General features: G+C 45.0%; 1 protein-coding gene across 1 annotated transcript; it reads left to right on the top strand.

The window, feature by feature from the left end:
• The first annotated feature begins 6,562 nt into the window (after positions 1 to 6,562).
• OVCA2 (OVCA2 serine hydrolase domain containing) lies at positions 6,563 to 24,712 on the top strand. The gene is made up of 2 exons (XM_077480580.1): positions 6,563 to 7,065; positions 23,479 to 24,712. The coding sequence occupies exons 1-2, from the start codon at positions 6,885 to 6,887 to the stop codon at positions 23,991 to 23,993; spliced, it is 696 nt and encodes a 231-aa protein (XP_077336706.1). The 5' UTR covers positions 6,563 to 6,884; the 3' UTR covers positions 23,994 to 24,712.
• Positions 24,713 to 24,957: the final 245 nt, after the last annotated feature.

Below are 24,957 nucleotides of genomic sequence, written 5' to 3' on the forward strand. Positions count from 1 at the left end.
ACTGTTGAATCCCACTCTATAAAGATCGTGGGTGATCTCCTTTGGTAGTGTCTACTTTGTCTAATGCCAGGAAGCCGGCTTCCACATTCACTTACTTTAGGCTCTGGAAGGCATGGGTTTCTTGGTGTGGATCCGGGGGTTGGCATCCCAGGAAGTATGTCAATAGGCAGAATTCCTGATGTCCTGCATATAGGATCTGAAATGAGGCTGGCCTTGACTTCTATCAAGAGCCAGATCAAGGCCTTGTCTGTGTCTTTTCCTATGGCCTCTTGCTTCCCACTCTTGGTGCATAGCTTATTCAAGGGGTAACATGGTTTATTCCCCCTATCAAGGCACCTCTGAATCTTTGGGATTTAAGATTGTTTTTGTCGGCTTTGTTGAATCAGCCATTTGAACCTTATGAGAAATTCTCTTTGACATGAAAGATAATCTTTTCTGATTGCCATTTCTTCTGCTAGAAGATTATCAGAACTAGCGGCTGTGTCTTGTAAGAGACATATTTTATCATGTATAAGGATGAGGTGGTTTTATGTCCTCATCCTGAATTCTTACCAAAAGTGGTAACGGGTTTTCATTTAAACCAAGATATTATTCTTCCTTCTTTCTCCCCAGAGCCTTAATCTGGGGAAGAGAAAGCACTACATTCTCTTGATGTAGTAAGAGCGATCAGAGTCTATTTAAAGGCGACCGCTCATGTTCACAAAACACGGGTTTTATTTGTACTGCCAGAGGGTCCAAGATGTGGACATACAGCGTCAAGATCCACTATTACCGAATGGATTTGTCAAAGTGATTGGTCAAGCTTCAGCTTAAAGAAGAAAATTCTTCCTTCCCATATTAAGAGCACACTTATCCAGGGTGATTAGTGCCTTTTGGGTGATGCATCATCAGGCCTCCATGGCTCAGATCTGTAAGGCCCCGGCTTGGTCTTCGGTTCATACGTTTATCCGATTTTACCAAATTGATATAAAAGGTCATGAGGATATTGCCTTTGGGCACAGCATATACTGCAGGCTGCAGTATGAGTCCTCTTGCCTCGTTTTTTTTTTAGTTCTGTCTCCCCCCCCCTTCAGTTGCCATTGCTATGCTGTTAGACCACTGTTGAGCAGTTTTCAGGACTCCACATGCCGGGTTGCGCTGTTGGACATGTCTATACAGGTTAGAGTATTGCTGTTTTTGTACCCGATGACTAGGACCTCTAGTACCCTAGGTCTCCTGGTCTTATCTTACTTTATGCCGTTTTTCATATGTGCTTAAAGTGATTGCTCTGTGTGTACCCCCACAGATGGCGATCAATACCCAGGTTCATGTTTGCTTCCTGGTTAATGAATTACCATATTAATTATCATGATTACCTGGTGTGCTAACCTGCAATACACCTGTGGTGTCCATCTACAACAGCAACCTGTGCATACATGCTTACCAGTTCCTCCCTTTGGGGAGTGTATTATATATATATATAGTAGGTGATACCTGCCCTGCACACTATACATTTGTATTCCTTGGCTACTATGGTGTTGCCCTGTTCGATCTCCCTCTATGAACATGGGTGGTGTGCACTGGATAATATAGCACAAACGGTATGTTTGGCTTTTACTTTCACACTTGTTTCACTTATATCCTTTTTACCCTATTTTTTGTGGTGGTTTGCCCTTTTCCACATTTCTTTTTCCTTTTCTTCCCAATTTGGTCACATTTCTTTGGGAATTTTTTGCTTGCGTAGGACACTTTAGGATGCACAATCAAGCACTTCCTTTTTATAGGCTCTTTTTACAGCCCCTATACACAGTCTATTTTCCATCCCTTTTCACCTATATATCGCTCTTTAGGTGTGTATAGGTTAATGTCTCATCTCACTTTAACTCTCATATCATATATATCTGTTTAAATTTGAAGAGTCCTTTACAACCCCCCGCATCTGCCGTGGGAGGAAACCGATGGGTCCTGTGATCTACTGCTTCCTCCTTTGTGGGTGAGCTGATCCCCTCGCTATTTAAATTACTGTAACTCTTCTGTTATGTCATTATATGATTCGCTGCTATTTGATTATTTGCAAATATTTTTATTTACTCTGTAGACTATCCTCCTGAAGAAGCGGTTCGCCGCGAAACCGGTAGAGGAAACGTTTCTGTACCCCTCTTCAATAGAAACCTTACGGGCTTACCCGTCGGTAGTTTATTAAATTGTGGTGTATATGATTTTAGCAATATGAAAGTTTTGATGGATTTCAATTTTTTTTTGTCCTTATTAAATTACTTGTAATTTTTTTATAACAAAGTCTTTTATGATTTATTTAGTACCGCAATAGTCCCCTCAACAAACATTTTTGGGTGTGGATATCAAGGGAGCAGCCTCAGCAACTGCCCCAATATCCTTAGAATTCCCAATTCTTGACAATTATCAATTGGGATGATGGTACTGTTATATGTATTACGTATATTTTGTATTCGAGGCTATACTCAGTCTATGGCTATATTCATGGGGTGGATAATACACCCAGGGTGGATAACACACCCGTTTTTAAGAGGCACCAACCTCTGAACAGCAACAGTGGTGGGTGTCTCTTTTGAGTGCCTCTATTTTTTGTATCTAGATATATATTACTTTACTTTATTTATTTTTTCACCACGATAGCTAGTGGGATTGTCATTCCTTATGCTGTTGGTGACACTGAAGTATGGTTGTTCCCATGCTTTGTTTATTACATTATTACCTTGATTATACGATGTTTGTAGTATTATTGTTTATATATTATTTTTGTATTTTGTGAATAGTGTTGCTGTAAAGGAGATCCGCTCCCCCCAGGGGGAAGCTTGGGTCTTTTCTTGGATCCTTTGTTGTGTTCTCCTGTCTGGCAGATGTGCGCTCGCCCTGGTGGGTCCCTTATTTTGGGTCCTTCTTGTGCTGGATGCGCCCGGACCTTTTGGTCCATGGGCCCCTCCGGCGCGCACATGCGCTGTGCGCACATCCATGCACAGTGCGTCCGCATCAGCGTGCGCGATGGTTGCATGGCCGTGCGAGTGCGCGGTGTGGGTGGGCGGACCCCCGTGACATCAGACGCCGCCGTTTAGCGGCGTACGCTGATGCCGGAAGGGTTGGGGGCTTAAATAGTGGTCTGTGTTAGACCACTGTTGAGCAGTTTTCAGGACTCCACATGCCGGGTTGCACTGTTGGACATGTCTATACAGGTTAGAGTATTGCTGTTTTTGTACCCGATGACTAGGACCTCTAGTACCCTAGGTCTCCTGGTCTTATCTTACTTTATGCCTTTTTTCATATGTGCTTAAAGTGATTGCTCTGTGTGTACCCCCACAGATGGCGATCAATACCCAGGTTCATGTTTGCTTCCTGGTTAATGAATTACCATATTAATTATCATGATTACCTGGTGTGCTAACCTGCAATACACCTGTGGTGTCCATCTACAACAGCAACCTGTGCATACATGCTTACCAGTTCCTCCCTTTGGGGAGTGTATTATATATATATATAGTAGGTGATACCTGCCCTGCACACTATACATTTGTATTCCTTGGCTACTATGGTGTTGCCCTGTTCGATCTCCCTCTATGAACATGGGTGGTGTGCACTGGATAATATAGCACAAACGGTATGTTTGGCTTTTACTTTCACACTTGTTTCACTTATATCCTTTTTACCCTATTTTTTGTGGTGGTTTGCCCTTTTCCACATTTCTTTTTCCTTTTCTTCCCAATTTGGTCACATTTCTTTGGGAATTTTTTGCTTGCGTAGGACACTTTAGGATGCACAATCAAGCACTTCCTTTTTATAGGCTCTTTTTACAGCCCCTATACACAGTCTATTTTCCATCCCTTTTCACCTATATATCGCTCTTTAGGTGTGTATAGGTTAATGTCTCATCTCACTTTAACTCTCATATCATATATATCTGTTTAAATTTGAAGAGTCCTTTACAACCCCCCGCATCTGCCGTGGGAGGAAACCGATGGGTCCTGTGATCTACTGCTTCCTCCTTTGTGGGTGAGCTGATCCCCTCGCTATTTAAATTACTGTAACTCTTCTGTTATGTCATTATATGATTCGCTGCTATTTGATTATTTGCAAATATTTTTATTTACTCTGTAGACTATCCTCCTGAAGAAGCGGTTCGCCGCGAAACCGGTAAAGGAAACGTTTCTGTACCCCTCTTCAATAGAAACCTTACGGGCTTACCCGTCGGTAGTTTATTAAATTGTGGTGTATATGATTTTAGCAATATGAAAGTTTTGATGGATTTCAATTTTTTTGTCCTTATTAACTTACTTGTAATTTTTTTATAACAAAGTCTTTTATGATTTATTTAGTACCGCAATAGTCCCCTCAACAAACATTTTTGGGTATGGATATCAAGGGAGCAGCCTCAGCAACTGCCCCAATATCCTTAGAATTCCCAATTCTTGACAATTATCAATTGGGATGATGGTACTGTTATATGTATTACGTATATTTTGTATTCGAGGCTATACTCAGTCTATGGCTGGGACATCCCATATAGTTATTACTATGGCTCTGTGTCCCCTGATGTAAGAAAAGAAAATAGGATTTTTAAAACAGCTTACCTGTAAAATCCTTTTCTTTGATGTACATCAGGGGACACAGAGGTCCCTCCCTTCTTCTTATATACTTGTATTGCTTGGCTACAAAACTGAGGAATCCCAGTAATGGGAGGGGTTATATGAGGGAAGTACACGCCTTAGGGGCGTGCCAGTGTCCAGCACCTGTTGGTCCGATATAACCCACATAGTAAGTACTATGGCTCTGTGTCCCCTAATGTACATCAAAGAAAAGGATTTTACAGGTAAGCTGTTTTAAAAATGCTATTATTTGTCCAAGGTTCATGCTGTAAACTGATTGCTTTTGTGCTGTGTAGTGAGTCTGTTTGGGGTTAACAAGCTCGGGTGTAACAGATAGCCCTCGGGGTTCTATAAAACTCCCTGGTTGCTTCAACAAGTGGCTCCACCCTGGAACCAGATCCCTGTGCATTGCAGACTAGGGAGCAGCAATAGCTCTGAATGCTGAGATGAACATGGATGTAAATCCTCACATACAGTATACCCAGTGTAGTGAATAGCCTCAGATGATACACAGGGATGAAACAAATATCCCTACATACGTTTTACATGTAAATCTGCTGTTTTCACCTTTATATATTCTTTAGCGCATTCAGATTGTGATCGTTTTCTCTTCCTGTTCTACACTCCAGTGAAGGCTGGGGATACGGCCAAGACAGCCAATTGGAGGAAAGGCACACACCCCTCTCCTCCTAGGTAGAGATTTTCAGAGCTGATAGTTGAATAGTTCAGGGCTCTGCTAATCTATTTATAGCATCCTCTTCAACACAAAACTCTGGCTGCTTTTGTCATATGGGACGGAGAACTTGTCAGAAGTTATCAGGCTGATAATAGTTGAATGGAGCAGGAGAAAGCTACAGGACATAGTGCTTTGAAGAGAGATAAGGAAACACTACAGCTATATATGCTCAGCTCAAATTTCATGAATCGGGTTTACATCCACTTTAAGTCTGTGTGACTAAGGCCTCTGTTTATTTCTGTGTGACAACCAAGTGTCTGGGCAGAGGTAGGCTGTGGTAGAACAAGTAGTCAGGTTCCTGTGTTTTTGTAGTTAGACGCCCAAAGTGGCAAGGGTTTATTTTCTGTTTTGTTTTATTTTACCACTCTCTGCACAGCTCTCCCATGCACACCTTCCCCGCACACCTCCCCTGTCGTACTCTCTGCACAGCTCTCCCATGCACACCTAACCCATTGTACCCTCGGCTCTCCTCTCCTGTGCACAGCTCTCCCATGCACACCTAACCCGTTGTACTCTCCGCTCTCCTTTCCTGTGCACAGCTCTCCCATGCACACCTCCCCTGTCATACCCTCTGCGCTCCTCTCCTGCGCACAGCTCTCCTATGCACACCTTCCCTTTCGTACCCTCTGCGCTCCTCTCCTGCACACAACTCTCTCATGCACACCTTCCCCATTGTACCCTCTGCGCTCCTCTCCTGCGCACAGCTCTCCCATGCACACCTTCCCCGTTGTACCCTCTGCGCTCCTCTCCTGCGCACAGCTCTCCCAAGCACACCTTCTCCATTGTACCTTCCATGCTCCTCTCCTGTGCACAGCTCTCCCATGCACACCTCCCCCGCCATACCCTCTGTGCTCCTCTCCCACGCACACAGCTCTCCCATGCACACCTCCCCTGTCATACCATCCATGCTCCTCGCCTGAACACAGCTCACCTCCCCTGTCGTACCCTCTGCGCTCCTCTCCCGCGCACACAGCTCTCCCATGCACACCTCCCGTCATAACCTCCGTGCTCCTCGCCTGAACACAGCTCACCTCCCCTGTCGTACCCTCTGCGCTCCTCTCCTGTGCACAGCTCTCCCATGCACACCTCCCCGTCATACCCTCTGCACTCCTCTCTTGCACACACCTCCTTCGTCGTGCCCTCTGCGCTCCTCTCCCACGCACACCTCCCCCGTCGTACCCTCTGCGCTCCTCTCCCATGCACACATCCCCCATTTTACCCACTGACAGTGCCATTAAGTTTATAGCAAGCTGAGTTCCCAAATTGAAGCAAACAAGCTGGATAGCTATGATCATGATGATAATTTAGGAATAACGAAAATAAGAGAATTCTGTGTAAATGATGTAAATTATGGAGTCATTAAGGTGAATGGAAAGGAGAGAGTTCTATTCTTAGTCACACCCGTTCCAGCTTTCATTGCATGTAATCCGCGATTCACAGGACTTTTATCTCTCAGAGAAGTTTTAATGTCAGAGTGAGCTGGAAGTTATTTTCCCGTCACCGACATCCAGCCAATTGAAGGTGACTTCTCTCTAAGTTCCGGGTGTAGCAAGATGGCGGCTTCCACAGCAGAAGGCAAAGCTGGCAGATCGCTTCTGAGGATCCTGGCGCTGCACGGCTACTGGCAGAATGAGCGATCGTTCTGGGAGAGGACGGGATCCCTGAGGAAGAATCTGAAGAATCGGGCGGAGCTGGTAATGATCAGCGCTCCTCTGCTCATCCCAGAACCACCAGGTAAAGAGAGCTCCGGGGGCACGTGACCGAGGAGCCCAGGTGTGCCACGTGACCTGCCTGACTGAGGAGCTTCCTGCACCCCTGAGAGCTGTACTTGGTGTATGAAGGGGGCTGTCCTTGTACAATAGAAGAGCTCCATCTGATTGTGATTGGTTGTTTGTAGTGAGCACTCTTGTCTCTCTTTATATCAGGGTGTTATGGCCATGAGTTGTGGTGGGGGTACAAAAAATGTTAAAAAAAAAAATCATCAGTCGCAGCCACTGTGCCCTCAATCGCTGCCAGTGTGCCCTTGAATGATGCCAGTGTGACCTTGCTCGTCCTCTGCCCAGCACTTATCCTGTCTTGGTGGGGCAGCAGGTGACAGCGACGAGCGGGGTCCTCCATGCGTCTCCTCCAGTCCTCTCCTCCTGATAGGCGTCCAATCAGGTGACAGGTAACAGACCACAAGCACCTGATTGGCGCAGAGGCGGTTTAGTGTTAGGAAAGCGAATAGTCATTTGCTTTTCTAACACAGCTGAGTGACCTGCAAGCTGGTCACCTTTTTTGACGCCTATGGCTCTAATCAGGTGCTTCTAACCCCCCCCCCCGCTGCTGTCATTCAGGCGCCCTGCACCCGAAAAGGGGCCGGGCGCCTGAATAGGGGGTGCATAGCATGAATCTATTTATCTATTGGTGATAGAGGGGTGGCAGGAGGGGGCGGCGCCCTTAATGCATGGGCCGCCACTGGTTGTGGTATTGGAAAACTTTAGCAGTAAACAAAAGTGACACTATATTCTTGATTTAATAAATATTCAATCCAATATGTATTCCTAAATTAGATGTTGGATAGGTTAACCGCTTGCTGACCAGTGGATGACGATAAACGTCGGCACAATGGCGCGGCTGCGCAAATGGGCATACAGGTACATCCCCTTTAAGACGCGGCATTGTGGGCGGGCATGCGCAGCCGCCTGCTCCGTGGCCCACGGGCCCCGTAGACTCAATGTCCACCCGTGATCGTGTCACGGAGTGCCAGAACGGGGAGATGCCTATGTAAACAAGGCATTTGCATTTTCTACCTAGCAACATGACAGATCTAATGCTCCCTGTCATTGGGAGAAGTGATCGCTGTCATGTCCTAGGCGGACATTGCGGCCGCTGGCCACATTATAACTTGTCAGGTTTTTGATTTGCCGTCTGTGTCCCATTGGGGAGATTTTCCTTCACTTCCGGTCCCATAGCCAAACAGGAAGTGAGAGGAAATCCTGGGGTGTCACCAGAACTAGGGTCCCCTTTGGAAAATTTCTCTTCCCAAACCAAAAATTTGTTATTATCTTTCATGTGGATGATAACAGTAAACAGAACAAATAGAGGGGGTAAATCTCACTAACAGAGGTACAGGTGGTGATAAACACCTGACACTCCACTCTATCCAAAAACAAAACAAAAACGCAATGAGCTCAGGAGTGTTTGGGCACAGTTCCGATCCTGCCCGAGTTATCCCACTCTCTCCTCCCCCATGAAGCTTTATACTGACCCATCCACCCAATGATCCTTTAACCACTACAATACAGGGCACTTTCGCCCCCTTCCTTCCCAGCCCAATTTTCAGCTTTCATCGCTCTAGCGCTTTCAGTGACAATTGCGCGGTCATGCTACACTGTACCCAAATGAAATTTTTATCATTTTGTTCGCACAAATAGAGCTTTATTTTGGTGGTATTTATTCACGACCCCGTTTTTTTATTTTTTGCGATATAAGCGCAAAAAAGCGGAAATTTGGAAAAAAAACAATATTTTCTTTTTTCTATTTTAAAAGAAATCCAATAAAATCACATTTTGTCATAAATTTAAGCCAAAATGTATTCTGCTACATGTTTTTGGTAAAAAAAACTCTGTTAAGTGTATAATAATTGGTTTGTGTGATCACAGACATATGTACGCAAATGATCATGTACATATGTGTGCAGGTGATCACGTACATATGTGTGCACATAATCATTGGGACAAGTGATTTTAGTGGGACATATGTGGGGGACATGTTTTTATTATTAGGGACATGTGTTTTTATTTTTTGGGGACATGTATGTTTTGGGGACATGTGTGTTATGGGGACATATGTGGGGACTGTGTTTACACTGTGTGGTGTGTTGTGTGCTTACACTAGACTGAAGATCAGTGAGTAAAAAGCTGTAAAAAACAGCTCATACTCACTGATCATCAGCCGGCTGCAGCAATCTGCTCTCCTCTCCTCAGCGATGACTTCTGTGTGAGGAGAGGAGGAGCCGATTGCCTAGCAACCGGCTGTTTGTTTACATCACATGACGGCCGTGATTGGACACGGCCGTCATGTGATCAGGAGGGCCAATCACAGAGCCCTCCTGCCGATCTGAGATGCGCCGTGTCCCGGTGACACGGGCGCATCCGGATCGCGCCGCTGCGCGGGCACGCGCGCGCGCGATCCCGCTCCTCCTGATGGACGTTCCTGAACGTCCTATCAGGAGTAGACGGCTCCCACCCGGCCGTATATGTGCATTGGCCGGGTGGGAAGTGGTTAAGGGCAGCAGGGTTGCTAGGCAACTTGCAGGATCTGGCGGGGCAGGAGGTAATCGTCCCCCTACCACTGGAACAGCTCTACCAGGGATTTTACTCCCATGTCTTTATCGTCCAGAAGCCATCAGGGAAATTTCGCCTAATAATAAACCTCAGGAAGCTGAACAAGTTTCTGCAGCAAAAGAGCTTCCGGTTGGAGAGCATATACAGTGTGCGCAAACATCTGTTGAAGGATCCCTTCATGGCTACAATAGATTTTAGGGATGCCTACCTCCATGTCCCAGTTTCCCTGGAACATCAGTCTCTGTTAAGGTTTGCAGTCCTCACGAGCAAAGGGATACAGCATTGGTGGCCAAAAAGGACATGACTTCCTACTCTGAGAAAATAGTCCGTCTCCCCTCCACAGCATCTCTCGCCCAGACAGGATCTCCTTCGACAGGGGTCGGTCCTTCACCCCAACCCGGGGTTCTTCAACTTGATGGCCTGGCTCTTGAGAGGGAGATACTCAGAGAGAGTTATTGACACCCTCCTAGGAAGCCGGGCACTAGAAAGATCTACTCAAAGATCTGGATGTTTTTTTTTTATCGTACATCAGGGCACACAGAGCAGCCATAATAACTAACTGGGTTATACGCCACCTATTGGTGAATGGACACTGGTAAATCAATCAAACAAGAAGTCCTCCCCATATTACCCTTCCTTCCTACACAGGTAGTACCTCCATTTTTTTTGCCAGGTGGGTGGTCACTGATGTGACATGTGCTCCTTGGAGCATACTTCGAGGTCTGGATGGTTCTATTAGGAATCATGGACTTCAATCGGATCCATTCGAAAAAAGCTATTAGAAATGGATGGTACCCGAGCCTTATTGGAAGGAGAGAAGGTTCTTTGAGGTTTTGCCTGTAATACAGCCTTATGGCGCTGGACACTGCGTAATGGGACCCTGTGCAATGTTCTGACCAAGGTGCTTTCCTGCAGGGGCCATACAGGTCCAGGGGAGTGGACCCCACATTAAGGGAGACCCAGTCTCTTGCTGCTACTAGGCAGGTGCATCGCTCTCAGGTTCAGTGATCTGGCAGTGTCCACATCCCCCCACAATGGACAATGTTGTCAGATGCATCTGAGCCACTGTGGTGTTTGGCATTGCAGCATTTTCCTAATGCATTCATTTTTCATCAGATGGACTGTGGCCGCATCACCTTGATCATGCCTGATCTCTGTTGATCGAAGCCTAACCAGGATCAAGTCTGGTTAGTATATGGATGTGAGACTGCCCGAGAATACCAGATGCTGTAAGCTTTCCCCAGCTGTGTGAGGGAGGCATCTGAGGCTGCTGTGTTTTGAGAGTATCTCAGGCCTTTAAGTAACCCTTTTTGTTGGAACTGGAGGATAGAGTGGTTCTGAGGCAAGACCCACTGTATCTTCCCAAGGTCACCTCCCAGTTTTATTGCTTAGAGGAGATTATTTTGCCCCTCTTTTATTTATTTTTTAAACCCCAAAAACGAGAGAGAGCAACAATTTCATTTGCACGCTGTCAGAATGTGTTTACTGACATACCTAGATGGGGTGAAAGACTTCATTAAGTCTAGTCATTTTTTAGTTCTATTTAGCGGCCCTAGAAAGGGAGGACAAGCATCTAGAACTACAGTGGCTAGGTGGATCAGACAGACTATAGGTATAGCATTTGAGAAAGCAGGGTTCCCAATACCAGCAGACCTCACAGCCCATTCGACAAGATCTATGGCAGCCTCATGGGCAGAAAGAGCTGGAGCCTCAATAGAACAGATCTGTGAGGCAGTCTGCCACTGACATCACCAGTGACACTAATACAGTGATCAGTGATAATACTATACACTGACACTGTACTAATGAGACTCGCTGGGAAGGGGTTAACATCTAGGGCAATCAAGGGCTTAAACTTGTGCCTAACTAGGTGTAAAGTGTACTGCTTTGACTAATAGATCTTAGAGCTGCACGATTCTGGCTAAAATGAGAAGCACAATTTTTTTTTTTGCTTAGACTAAAGATCACGATTCTCGTGGCGTAACATCAACTATTGCACAATACAAAAAAATTGGGCTAACTTTACTTTTTACGTTTATTTTTAACTACAGTACTTGAATTTTTTATTTTCTTCCTCCAAGCCTTAGTAATTGCCACAGCCATTTCATCTGAGGAAAATCATGAATACAAGACCTGTTGGAGAAACACTGCTCTAGGGTCTCTGCTAAAAGAATATATATAATGTTTTGAGGTTCTAAGTAATTTTCTAGCAAAAAATACTGATTTAAAAAAAAAAAAGGTTTAGTCTTTAAGTCAGGGGTTGACAAATTTGCTTTGAATTTAGGAGCCAGTTAAAAAAGTTAGGAGCCAGTTTTTTTTTCAGTTCCCGGGGTAAGGCCACTCATTTTCACCCCCTATCCCTAACTCGCAATGGAGCACCCAGTCAATAACTCCATTGAAACGCTGTTACATCAGGGGTATGGGCTGACCAGAAAGAGTAAGGCTGGCAACAGATGGAACTGGCTGGCACTGGCAGGTGGCACTGGTTGCCACTGGAAGGCACGTGGAACTGCCAGATGGCACAGACAGGTGACACTAGTTGGCATTGGCAGGTGACACTGGTTTGGAACTGGCAGGTGACACTGGTTTGAAACTGGCAAGTGGCACTATTGGCGCTGGCAGGTGGCCCTGGTTGGTGATGGCAGGTGGCCCTGGTTGGTGATGGCAGGTGGCCCTGGTTGGTGATGGCAGGTGGCCCTGGTTGGCGATGGCACTAGTTGTCACTGGCAGATGGCACTGATTGGTGGTGGCACTGGTTGGTGTTGGCAGGTGGCACTGATTGGCGGTGGCACTGATTGGCGGAGGCACTGATTGGCGGTGGAAGGTGTCACTGGTTGGTGGTGGCATTGGTAGGTGGCACTGGTTGGTGGTGGCAGGTGGCACTGACTGGCGGTGACAGGTGGCACTGGTAGGTGGCACTGATTGGCACTGGGTGGTGGTTGCAGGTGGTATTGATTGGCGGTGGCACTGGTTGGCACTAGCAGGTGGCACTGATTTGTGGTGGCAGGTGGCACTGATTGGCGGTGGCAGATGGCACTGGTTGCCACTGGCAGGTGGCACTGATTGGTGGCACTGGCAGGTGCCACTGGTTGGCACTGGCACTGATTGGCGGTGGCAGGTGGCACTGATTGGTGGCAGGTGACACTGATTGGCGGTGGCACTGGTTGGTGGCAGGTGGCACTGGTTGGTGGTGGCAGGTGGTATTGATTGGCGGTGGCACTGGTTGGCGCTGGCAGGTGGCACTGGTAGGTGGCACTGGTTGGTGCTGGCACTGGTTGGCGCTGACAGGTGGCACTGGTTGGTTGCAGGTGGTATTGATTGGAGGTGGCACTGGTTGGTACTGATTGGTGGCAGGTGGCACTGATTGGCACTGGCAGGTTTCACACGGAGCACTCTGTTACTGAAATGTAACAGAGGAGCTGGCGGGACCCTGCCGGGGTGTGAAACTGACAAGTAACAGAGAGGTGGATATGTCAGATTTCAGCCTGATGTCGGGGTGGGCGGGACCCGGCCGGGGTGGGCGGGACTCAGCAGCTATCAAACACCAGCCAACGATTGGGCTGCTTAAGAAAAGGGGCGGGCCACATACACGTAGCGGCCCGCCCAGATACCATTGGCTGATGTTTGATAGCTTGCTGGGTCCCGCCCCCACCCCGGCCGGGTCCCGCCCACCCCGACATCAGGCTGACAGATCCTCCTCTCTCCATTGCGTGTCAGTTTTACACACAGCGCGGTGCTGCAGAGTGTGAAGGAGGGAGGAGGACGGCAGTCAGTGTTAATGCTGCTGCATGTCTGGGGCATCGATAGTGAGTCGGCTGGTGGCAGCTTAGGCGCCAGGTCGCGATTTCTGGTCGCATTGGCGACCTGGCGCCTGGGGTTTGTCGAGCCCTGCTTTAAGTGGTTAAACTATCCTCCTTTACAGACGGAAGTTCACCCCTTTGATCTAAAACAGGAGTCTCAAACTGGGGCCCCTCCAGCTGTTGCAGAACTACAAGTCCCATGAGGCATTGCAAGTGTGACAGTACAGTTCCCTGTCCTAGTAATTGTCGCCCAGGGTTCTCAAATAGGCAGGTTGAGGGGCTCCAGGAGTATTTAATGTGGAGGAATCTGTTTTATCAGTTTCCTCCAAAGTTTGTATAATCCACTTGGGGACCTGGAGCCCGGAGATTCCATAGCGTTATGGGTGGGATGGAATCTCCAATCCTGGGACCGGGTTTTTGGAACAGCCAGGAGTCTGGCTGGTTGATTGAGCAGGTGGGTCCTGGGCTTATAGCAAAGTTAGGATTAGGGTTCTGGGCTCCACCCAGAGAGACAGGAGGTCTCCAGGAGTCCAGAGAGTGCGGGTGTGCACTAGAGAAAGCCAGAGACACAAGTCTGAGGATCAGAGCAGTGAGGGGCTGCTTTCTAGATAGACACTGTGTGTGTTAAAGCTGTGCGCATATGAGACAAATGAGAGCCTGAAGTGGAAGGCCTGAGCAGCAAGGACGCTGAAAAGAGGTACAGTGGTTGTGCGGGAACCCTGTTATAAGGCCAAGAGGGCTGAATTGTAAAGCCTAGGTGGCAGTGCTGCTGAAGAGAGCCAGGTGGCTTGGCATTTTTCATGTATTGTTTTTTTGGCAGAAGAACCCCTGTGTGGGCAACCAAGTGCATGTATGAACTTTATGTTGTTCCTTTTTAATAAAAGTGGGCTACCATGCCCTTAAACAAAAGTTCCTGTTCGCTGTGAACTTACTGAAAGGCATCTGCCACTGAGTTAAACATCCCCCAATGTTACACAAGGCTGACAGTTACAAGCATGACTCCCACAGGCAGAGGCATGATGGGACTTGTAGTTCCACAACCACTAGAGGGCCGTCAGTTTGAGACTCCTGATCTAAAAGAACGAAAAGATAGCTATAAAGTATCGCCCAGCGGTAAGCAATGTTGATAAACATTTGCCGCTTTCTTTCTTTATTTATTATTTTTTTGACGGCTGTGAGTTAGCAGAGAACGACTCTGAACTTACATGAATGAATCATGGAAATGCTGGATTAAGATCATGAGGGGGGTTGAATCGAGATTGCAATTTTTTTAACGATTAATCGTTCAGCTCTAATATATCTATTAGGCATCATGTACCACGGCTACAGGAAAACACAAAACATGGCCAAATCGCTGCGACAATAGTGCCACGATTTTGCAGCGTTTTGCGTTGTCCCAAGGCCAACAGTCAAAACGTTCTTATCCTGAACGCATTTCTTCTGCATTCAGGGGAGGGAGATTGGAGCTCACCTAAGTGTGGCAGTTCCTAAACTCTGCTAATAGCCTATGTGTACATTGACACTTAGGCTTTTATAGAGTTGAGTTTAAGAGCTTTGGCAAAAAAATAAAACTAAAAGCTTCTAAACTCAACTGTAGGAGCTGCCAATGTAGGCTTATGTACATGTAGCCTTAGTTTCAAAGCAGGGATGAGAAACAGAGAGATTGTTCTCTCTGTAAAAAGCCTTGTGTTGCTTGTCAACACTGTGATTGTACACAGACGATCAACCGGTTCCAGCCATAAATCTTTGGCTGGGATCTGCCAACTGGCTACCGCTGTGTACAATCACAAAGGGTGCATGCGCACGCCCTATAACAGGAAGAAGGCAGCGACGTACGGGCCCGTCACTTTACCTGTGCCCCGTCATTTACATTGCAGGGGGGCAGTCCGCATGTGGTTCATATTTGTTCAGCACCCACATCACTGATCTTTACCCACTCTACCCTGTAACAAACATTTTGTAAGTCTTTATTGCAGAGGATACCTAGGGAACATTTATCAACTCTATCCTACAGCCAGGCAAGGCTAAACAGGAGCATTGAGCCAGATTGTGTGACATTTTTCCCATAAGGTTCCAGCTTAAATCATTAATTCCCTCCTCTGCTGCTCTGAATTAGCACTGTCAAATAATGAAACCTGACCCTGACCATGTCTTAATTGTGCAATTGTTTAGATCAGCCGTTCCCAAACAGAGGAACCCATGAAATAATTTTCATGCCCTACTAAATTTTTACATCTCTAGCTCAGGGCACATAATGTATGTGTGGTCAGTAAGTTGTAAATATAATACATAAAAGAATAAAGAATGTAGTATATCTAGCATATTTGACACCCAGGGCAGATAGTTGTTTTTTTTTAACATTCCCCTACTCTATAAAAAAAAAAAAACAATTGTTTTAGTAAAAATCATAAAATGGAACAAATAAAAATAATGATCAGAAAATGAATACCAACTGTACAAATTGTAGTGCCCCTAAAGGCCCGTACACACGATCAGACTTTTTGACAACGAACATGCAAATTAGCTGTTTTAACCACTTCCCGACCAGCGCACGACGATGTACGTCGACAGCATGGCACGGGCAGGCATATTGGCGTACATGTACGTCCAATATTCGTTGCCGCCGTGCCATCGGGAGCGCGCCGCCGGCAGCGCGCTCCCGCGCTGGTCGGGACCCCCGTGAGTCCGGTCGCGGGACCCGCGGACTCGATCGCCGCGGGCATCCCCGCGATCGTCTCACGGAGCGGTCGAATGGAGGAAATGCTGTATAAACAACATTTTCCCATTCTGCCTAGCAACTAGTGACGCTGATCTCTGCTCCATGTGATTGGAGCAGAGATCAGTGTACACTAAATGAAAGCCCAACCCCCCCACAGTTAGTAACACACCCCTAGGAACACTTAACCCCTACACTGCCACCCACTGGTTAACCCTTTCACTGCCAGTGTCATTTACACAGGAATCACTGCATTTATATAGCAGTGATTACTGTATAAATGACAATGGTCCCAAAAATGTGTCAAAAATGTCCGATGGGTCCCCGACAATGTCGCAGTCACAATAAAAATCGCAGATCGCCGCCATTACTAGTAAAAAAAAAAATAATAAAAAATTATTAATAAAAATGCTATAAAACTATCCCTATTTTGTAAACGCTATAACTTTTGCGCAAACCAATCAATAATCGCTTATTGCGATTTTTTTTTTTACCAAAAATATGTAGAAGAATACGTATCGGCCTAAATTGAGGGAAAAAAATGTTTTTTTATATATTTTTGGGGGATATTTATTATAACAAAAAGTAAAAAATAATGCGTTTTTTTCAAAATTGTCGCTCTATTTTTGTTTATAGCGCAAAAAATAAAAACCGCAGGGGTGATCAAATACCACCAAAAGAAAGCTCTATTTGTGGGAAAAAAAGGACGTCAATTTTGTTTGGGAGCCACGTCGCACGACCGCGCAATTGTCAGTTAAAGCGACGCAGTGCCGAATCGCAAAAAGTGGTCTGGTCTTTGACCAGCAAATTGGTCCGGTCTGAAAGTGGTTAAGGCAACATCCAACCGTGTGTACGCTTCATCGGACAAACTTTTTTGGTTTTCATCAGACAAATGTTGGCTGTGCGAACAGACAAACTTTTCAACAACATAAATCAGTTGGAGCAAAGTCCGATCGTGTATAAAGAAAACCATCAGACTTTACAAACACGCATGCTCAGAACCAATGCAAAAGATCAGACAACAATACAGAAGTTGACCAAAGGTGGCTGTAAAGAGCAGAAAAAACACGTGATTTGGTAAAAGTTTGAAAAAACCGCGCTCCTCCCAGCAGTGTCTAAGCAAATGACACTTGAATTCACCCCTCCCCTCCAAACCTTATATTATCAAAGGAGAGGGGAAGGAAGGATATTACAAACTTTGGATGCAATTAATATTGGATGGAGCCAATAATACACCACTAATGTTATAGAAAGATCAAGTGATAATACCTGAATACATCAGCATACTTTAACCATCCTCCTCAAAATATACCTATATGGCACAAAATAGCATAAAACTCAAGTAATTGTGTGAAAAATTTAAATAAATAAATAAATGAAAGTGAATAATTCATTAAATTAGTCCTCTCATAACAGTCCATCTGTGAAAAATCCAAACTTAATTCCACCACGTGACAAAACGGTGATTGGCAACGTAAAAGTCCTTTACTCCATATTCCTGTTTGCAATGTGATCTGTGTGAAAAACTTCACCACCACCAAGATAAGAATGGGCTCCTTACCAGATGCATTAGGGTAGATAGCATATAGGCAATATAATCTAATCCTAATCCTCCAATGCTATTGATAGTTCCGTCATTAAGGATCCACTGCGATCAATATACCACAGGATATCCCAATCTTGAGTCCCTAAGACGACGTGAACTTTCACGAAACGCGTAGGGTGGTGTGTCATACTGTTATCACCTTGTTTTCTTCTGGTTATAAGACTGGGGAAGGAGAAGTCTGTGGGGGTACGTGCATGGCCGGCGCTGCCCACTTTTGAAGTCTAAACTTTTCTACATGTCTGTAAGTGCAATTTTTATTTTTATTTTAAATTAAAAGAGAGATTTTACACTATTGGAGCATTTTTTTCTCTTTATGGCGAATCACTGATTAAATATTATCGAGATTGGGATATCCTGTGGTATATTGATCGCAGTGGATTTTTTTTCTTTTTTTTCCTTCTCTACATTTGGTGAAAGTTGGCTGAAATGGTCCGATCATGTGTATGCTTAACAAGTTCATGGACAACACCCTTTGTACAGAAATCCACGGGAAAGTTTCTTTAAAGTCCGATCGTGTGTATGAGGCTTAACATTGGTGGTCAGTGGAAAAGTGCCTTTTATATTAGTGGTTGGTGTAGTGGTCCCATACATAAGTAGCCAGTTGGAGAAGAACCTCTTTTTTTATATTAATGGTCAGTGGGAAGCCCTCACACCCCTTTTTCACACAAAAAATAAGTTTGAAACTCTTTATTGCTTGAGGAACCCCATAGTTCTATGATACCCTGGTTTAGGCCTGGTTCACATCTATTCGGCTCTGCGAGACAATTTTTTGCACAGGTATCGCAGTCCATTCTTTTGAATGGGCTGCCATGCCTCCAGAAATGCAGGTAAAAGGTCCCTGTACCACTTCTAGAATTGCAGCCCGCACAGGAACTGCAAGTGCAGTGCGGTTCCCATTGCGGGTACGATTTCCAGTATGTGCGACCTGCCTCTAGGATTAACACTTTTTCCTGTGTGGGTGATTGCACCTGCAGGTACAGGGGTGGTCCCACAGCAGGACCCGCCTGGATATACAGTGTGTGTGTCCTAAGAGTGAAATTCTGTCTAAGCCCTTGTACACACGGTCGGAGATTCCGACAACCAAATCCGTTGGAGTAATTCCGACGGATTAATTCCGGAAGAGGTCCGGAAGTGATGTTGCATACACCCGGTCGGACTAAGTTGTCGGAAAATCCGATTGTACATAACGTGATGACGTTATTTCGTTACGACGGGACTACGTTCAGGCTAGTAGCCAATAGCTTTGGTCTAGGAATTTGATCTGAGCATGCGTGGCACTTTGTCCGTCGGAGTAGGCTACACATGATCGGAGTATGTCCGATAGGAGCATTTTGTCGGAAAATTTTACCGGCAAGTTGGAAAACTTGGTCCGTTGGATATTCCGACAGAAACAGTCCGATGCAGACCACACACAGTCGGAATATCCGACAAAACAGTCCGATAGGAAACATTCCGTCGGAATCTCAGACCGTGTGTACAAGGGCTTAGACATTTTTTTTGTGTGTTGCACTTTTCTATTTCCGTCCACTGTTGCATCTTGTGATTCCCTCCACCAGTCTCTATGCCAGTCCTGTAACCTGTGGCAATGTAGAGGCAACCACAGCACGCAATTGGGGAACAAGACACCTGACTCAACCAGAAGTGTCAGATGCAGAAGGTTCCTTAACCAACTTAACTCTCAAGAGACTGAAGATCTAGAGGCACTGGGAAGTATGCTCCTCTTTGCAGGCAGGTCTTTCTTCATTTTAAGGCCTCATGCACATTGGACGTTAAAATAGCGTTATAAAAACGCCAGTAGCTTTGCAGTGAGTTTTTTAAATGTTTTTTGCAATAGCGTTTTCTGCCTTTTTCCATGTTGTCAAAATTTTTCTTTTTCAATGGATCAAAAACATCCAAAAGTGCTGGTGAGCCACGTTTTTGAGCGTTTATCAACGATTTTTGATGTTAGAGCGTTTTTACAGCTTAAAACTGCTGATAACAGCCTACGTGTGCATGGACACATAGGATAACATTATGGGGAGTTTATTGACTGGAGAAAAAAACGTCTGAAGCCAAAAACAGCTGCTGTAAAAACGTCCATTGTGCGTGAGGCCTAAAAAGTAGTGGCAACGCTTTATAGAGAGTTTGTTACATTGACTGTTCCATGCAATGTTGGAGGTTTTGTATAAAATCCACCCACTGATTCCATCAGCGAGCTCCCCTGTTGCTCCTTTTTTTGCTTTTGGAGCCCTAAATGGGCAAAGTGACAAATTTCCTTTAAAATAAACCTGTGAGTAAATGAAAATAACAAAACTGTCAGCAGCGGGTTGTCAACAGCGTAAGGTGTCAAAGCATACTTGTTGAACTGTACGTATATTTGAAAGATTAGCATAACAAAGCAGTTTTGTAATCAAAGTAGATTTCCACGATAAAACCCATTTACTGCACACCTGCTAGGCCCGTACTGATGTTCAAAGTGCTTGCTAAAATCAACTGAACCATAAAAATACAGTGGTCCCATTAGCCATTACTGTGTTTATTCAATGCTGTGGATTACCAGATTTTACCAACACTGTCAATCAGATGAGTAATAGCATTGAATTTTGGTGATGTCACCTCTTTGTCATATTTAGAAAGCAACAGGTTCCCAGTGGCTTTCCTATACCACAGTTTACCCAAGAAAGTGTTGGTGAAGACCATGCCCCATATATAGTCAGCTTTTAAAGCTGACCTTCAGCATAAGGCCCCTTTCACACTGGGATGGGGGAGGCGTCAGCGAAGTCATTTTAGCACCTCTATCAGGGCAGTTTTAACCCCCGCTAGCAGCCAAGAAAGGGTTAAAAACCACCGCAAATCGCTGCAGCAGAGCAGGTATAGCAGCTGCTGCCCCTTTTATTTCAATGGGCAGGAGCGGTGTATACACCGCTCCAAAGATGCTGCTAGCAGGACTTTTTTGAGCGTCCTGCCAGTGCACCATTCCAGTGTGAAAGCCCTCTGGGCTTTCACATTGGAGAGATGGCAGCAGCTGTTTCAGGGTGCTTTGCAGGTGTTATTTTTAGCGCTGTAGCTCCTGCAAAGCACCCCTGTGTGGATGGGGGTCTAATACCAATTTGAATTGCATATAAAGAAGCCATTTTCCCAGGATTTATATTTTTTCTCTGTTCAGTGCTGAGATTTACAAAGCGCTGTCACACTGTAACAGCCATGTCAGGGGGGAGGGGGGGGGCGTGGACCTGGGGGAACCCAATCATCATTCTCTGCTTTAGAGTCACATTTTTTTTATAGGTCTCCTTCCCACCCTCACAAATGGATATAGAAAGGAAAAGCCGCACACTGATGAGCACATCACTCTGCTCTCTACTGCAGTCAGTACTCTCCTTGCTCTGCAGTACATCTGATCCGCTGCTTTTTTTCCTCTCTCTCTCTGCTGTACAGGGATTGGAACATGAACCAAGTCAAATTTAGTTACATTGTTTGCGTTTAAAAAAAATATACAGGCTTTCTCCAATGTATTAATGATTACCCCGCTGTATTGTTTGTGTTAGGTACGGAATGTCTGTCTAAAGTTCAGTTTTAAGTCCTTAAAGAGGAACTGCAGTCACATAATTTGTAATAAAAACATCTTTGCCATTCTGAAGCTTCCCTCTGACCATGTTGCATATTTTATATGTACTGTGATTCTGTACTTGCCAAATATGCTGCAGAAATCTCCCTCCACTGAGTCTGGCTGCATCCATTTTAAATGTGGGCCACTGAAGCTGCTGTCTGTTCACTTCCTGGACTTACACAGACACACAGATCCATGGCTCCAGCTCTGCAACTCTCATTGGCCCTCTTATGGCTCACCCCCCCCCCCCCCTCCCTTCCTGGCAACCTCTCACAAGAGTTAGAGCGAGAGCTGTGCATGATGTCATAAGCCTAGGCTAATGACCAGACAAGAAACAGGAAGTGGGTTGTATTTACTGGCAGAGAAAAAAATGTTTTACTATCCAAAGTTAAAACCACTGCCATGAGTGCAGCCCCACCACTGCCATGAGTGCAGCCTGTTCGATGCCTACCTACGCCTTGGGGGAGACAGGGAGGGGGCGGGACGAGCACCAACAAATTACATACAGGAGAATCTGTTTTCTCGGCGGCCTCTTTAATACAAAGTCCCGCCTTCTATGATGGACAGAACTGTCATCAAATGGCAGCACAGGAGACGGAACTTCCTATTAGAGAGGCCGCCGTGTAAACAGGAAATTCTCCTGTATGTACGCCACTTGTCCCGCCCCCTCCCTGTCCCCTCTAAGGCAGCCAGCATATCTATCAATCACCTTGTGAGGTGATTGAAGCAGTACCACATGAATAAGGACCATTCAGTTCCAAAGTTTATTTATTTATTTTTGTAGCTCGCTTATAACATTGCTACAGTATTTCTAAATGTATATTGGACACTTGTCAACTGTGTGGCCCTTGTAAAAGCATTCTATCTGTGTTTGGTTGTAAGCCCTTCCATATACCCACTGAAGTGACTGGCATTCATCCACAGATGTTTATGCAAGTGAAATCGCAAAAAATTATGCAGGAACCTTTTCTCAAATCAGCGCGGCACCACAAATTTGGAGTCGCACCGATTTGAACAGTTCCATTGTTGACAATCGGATGCGATGTGTCATGCGCTTTGGAACTGTTAAATCGCATGACAAGTCACACGTGGCTTAAAAAGAATGCTTGTTTCTCCAAAATTGATATAGCAACTTTTTGGCTGATGCTGTAGTGTTAAACCTCTATATCAGGGGTCTCACACTGGTGGCCCTCCAGCTGTTGCGAAACTGTCATGCCTCTGCCTGTGGGAGTCATGCTTGTAACTGTCAGCCTTGCAATGCCTCATGGGACTTGTAGTTTTCGCAACCGTTGGGGGGCCGCCAGTTTGCAGCCAATCTTCTCTACATGCTTTGCTTATGTCTCTCAGGCACCCTGGAAATTAGATCTCTACGTTTGAATTCCCAGATTTGCACGCTTGACTGTGGGCAGATACAAGGGTCCCACTCTTCCTGTCTGTGTTTTAAAGCCTAACTGCACTTAAGGTTTTTTTATGTTTTAATAAACTGACCAGGCAAAATATAATATATATATATATATATATATATATATATATATATATATATATATATATATATATATATATATATATATATATATATATATAAATATAAATATATATATATATATATATATATATATAGTGACCAGACAGACTATAGCTGCAATACTCCCTACCTCTGGTGCTGTCCCCTACAGCCAGTCTTCACCACTAGATGGTGATATTGTTCCAGGCTGAATAACATCCAGCAACAGTCAAATAACTTCTTGTGAGCCCCGGGCATCAAGAACCTGCCATTGGAAAGCACATAATCTTTCTGCCTTGGGTTCACAAGAGATTTCTGAAGGAATACCTATCTCACGGAACATTCAAAACTCCAAAGAGGAGTAGGCTGGAGCAAGGATCTTTAGCAGGGAGCTCTTACCAATTCCCCCAGAGCCATAAGATCTGGACTGTTCCCAATTTTACAAAAAAAGTGTTAACTTAATAAATGGGCTTGCTGAATATTATTGATGTTACCCCATTTGGGTATGTAAATTAAGATACATTTCCAAAAATACCTTGTTTTTCTGTCTTGGGAAATGGGGGAAAAAATATAGACTTACTAGACCTGACTACTTTTTCTCCTTTAGATGTCGACTCCAATGAAGGGGGTGCAGATATTCAACGAGAAGATCCCCGGGGCTGGTGGTTCTCAGATCCTGAGCAGAGCAGTTTTAATGCCACGGATGAAACCAAAACCTGCGTAGGATTAGAGGAATCACTGCAAGCTGTGGCTAAGGCCTTTTCTGAACTTGGGCCCTTCAACGGAATATTGGGTTTCAGCCAAGGAGCTGCTCTAGTGGCCATGATATGCGCATTAAAACAACGCGGAGACCCTCGCTTCCAGTTTGACTTTGCTATCTTGGTCGCCGGATTCAAAAGTCGTGCTACTGAACATGTACAGTTTTACCAACAGCCCATCACTGTCCCATCTCTTCATGTTTACGGTGACACTGACCGCGTTATCCCAGGAGAAATGAGCCAAGAACTAGCTTCCAATTTTATGAATCCAATCCTACTTACACATACAGGAGGCCATTACATACCTGTGTGTGCAGCACAGAAGAAGGTTTATTTCCCATTCTTGGACTCTTTCCGTACATAAGCTGTGACGTAATATAGATATTATAACGGTGAACTCTATGAATTTAACATTATGGAATTCTAGATAAAAAAAAAAAAACATAATGTCTTTGTTGCTGATGTATAAGTTGTCTTCAAAGCAGTGATTTTTGCTTCAGGGAATTATTTCACAAAGTAAAAATAAACACCGTACTGTGTTTTACAGCACAGTGAATGTGAAAAAAAGTTATTAACCTGTTCCTAACTTTATGGCAGTGTCACATATGAATTTAAATGGACCCGGGGAGGTCATTTTTTACTCTAGGCAAGTTCTTCTGTATTTTCAGCCTATTCTAGTTCTGTCCCACGTCATTCTTTTTGCTCCGGGAGCCCCAGCTTCACATACAGGGATGACCATACTTCAAACATTATCACATCTGTCACAGGCAGTGCTTCACAGGGAACTGTAATGTTCTCCTCCATCCCCTCCCTTAAAAAAAAAAAAAAAAAAGCTTATTTAAAGGTTCATTTCCCTTTGGCAATTAAAAAACTGAATGTTAAATGTCAGCTGTGTACGAGCCAGTGATGTGAAAAATGAAAGCCAATTTGTGATGGACTGTGGTTTTAACCCATCAGACACCAAAGGGTCACTAAGATACAGAAAAAGGTATTGTTGGTTTCTTTGCTATTGGCTTACGTTAGCTTCTTGACTTTTGGAAGGGGTCAGAGCACCTATAATAAACAGGTCATAGTGTAAGGTTACATGGTGGCAGGTATTGTTTTCCAGCATTTATTATGTATTACATACAGGTTAGCAAAATCCCATTGACTTTATTCGATCAATAATGATGACCCGTTCATGCCAATGAAACCAAGAGTTAGGTGCTACAATCCAAATGTTCACAGGAATCCCTCTGAGCAGGCGCCGGCATGATCCACAGTCGCACAGCTGTAGGCTTAAGCATCCAATATACGATCTGCAACTTCGTACATTGCTCTTAAACATC

Source organism: Lithobates pipiens, unplaced genomic scaffold, assembly GCF_037356315.1.
Source record: "Lithobates pipiens isolate NorthernLeopardFrog02 unplaced genomic scaffold, aLitPip1_a1.2 Scaffold_16, whole genome shotgun sequence".
NCBI classification, from domain to species: domain Eukaryota; kingdom Metazoa; phylum Chordata; class Amphibia; order Anura; family Ranidae; genus Lithobates; species Lithobates pipiens.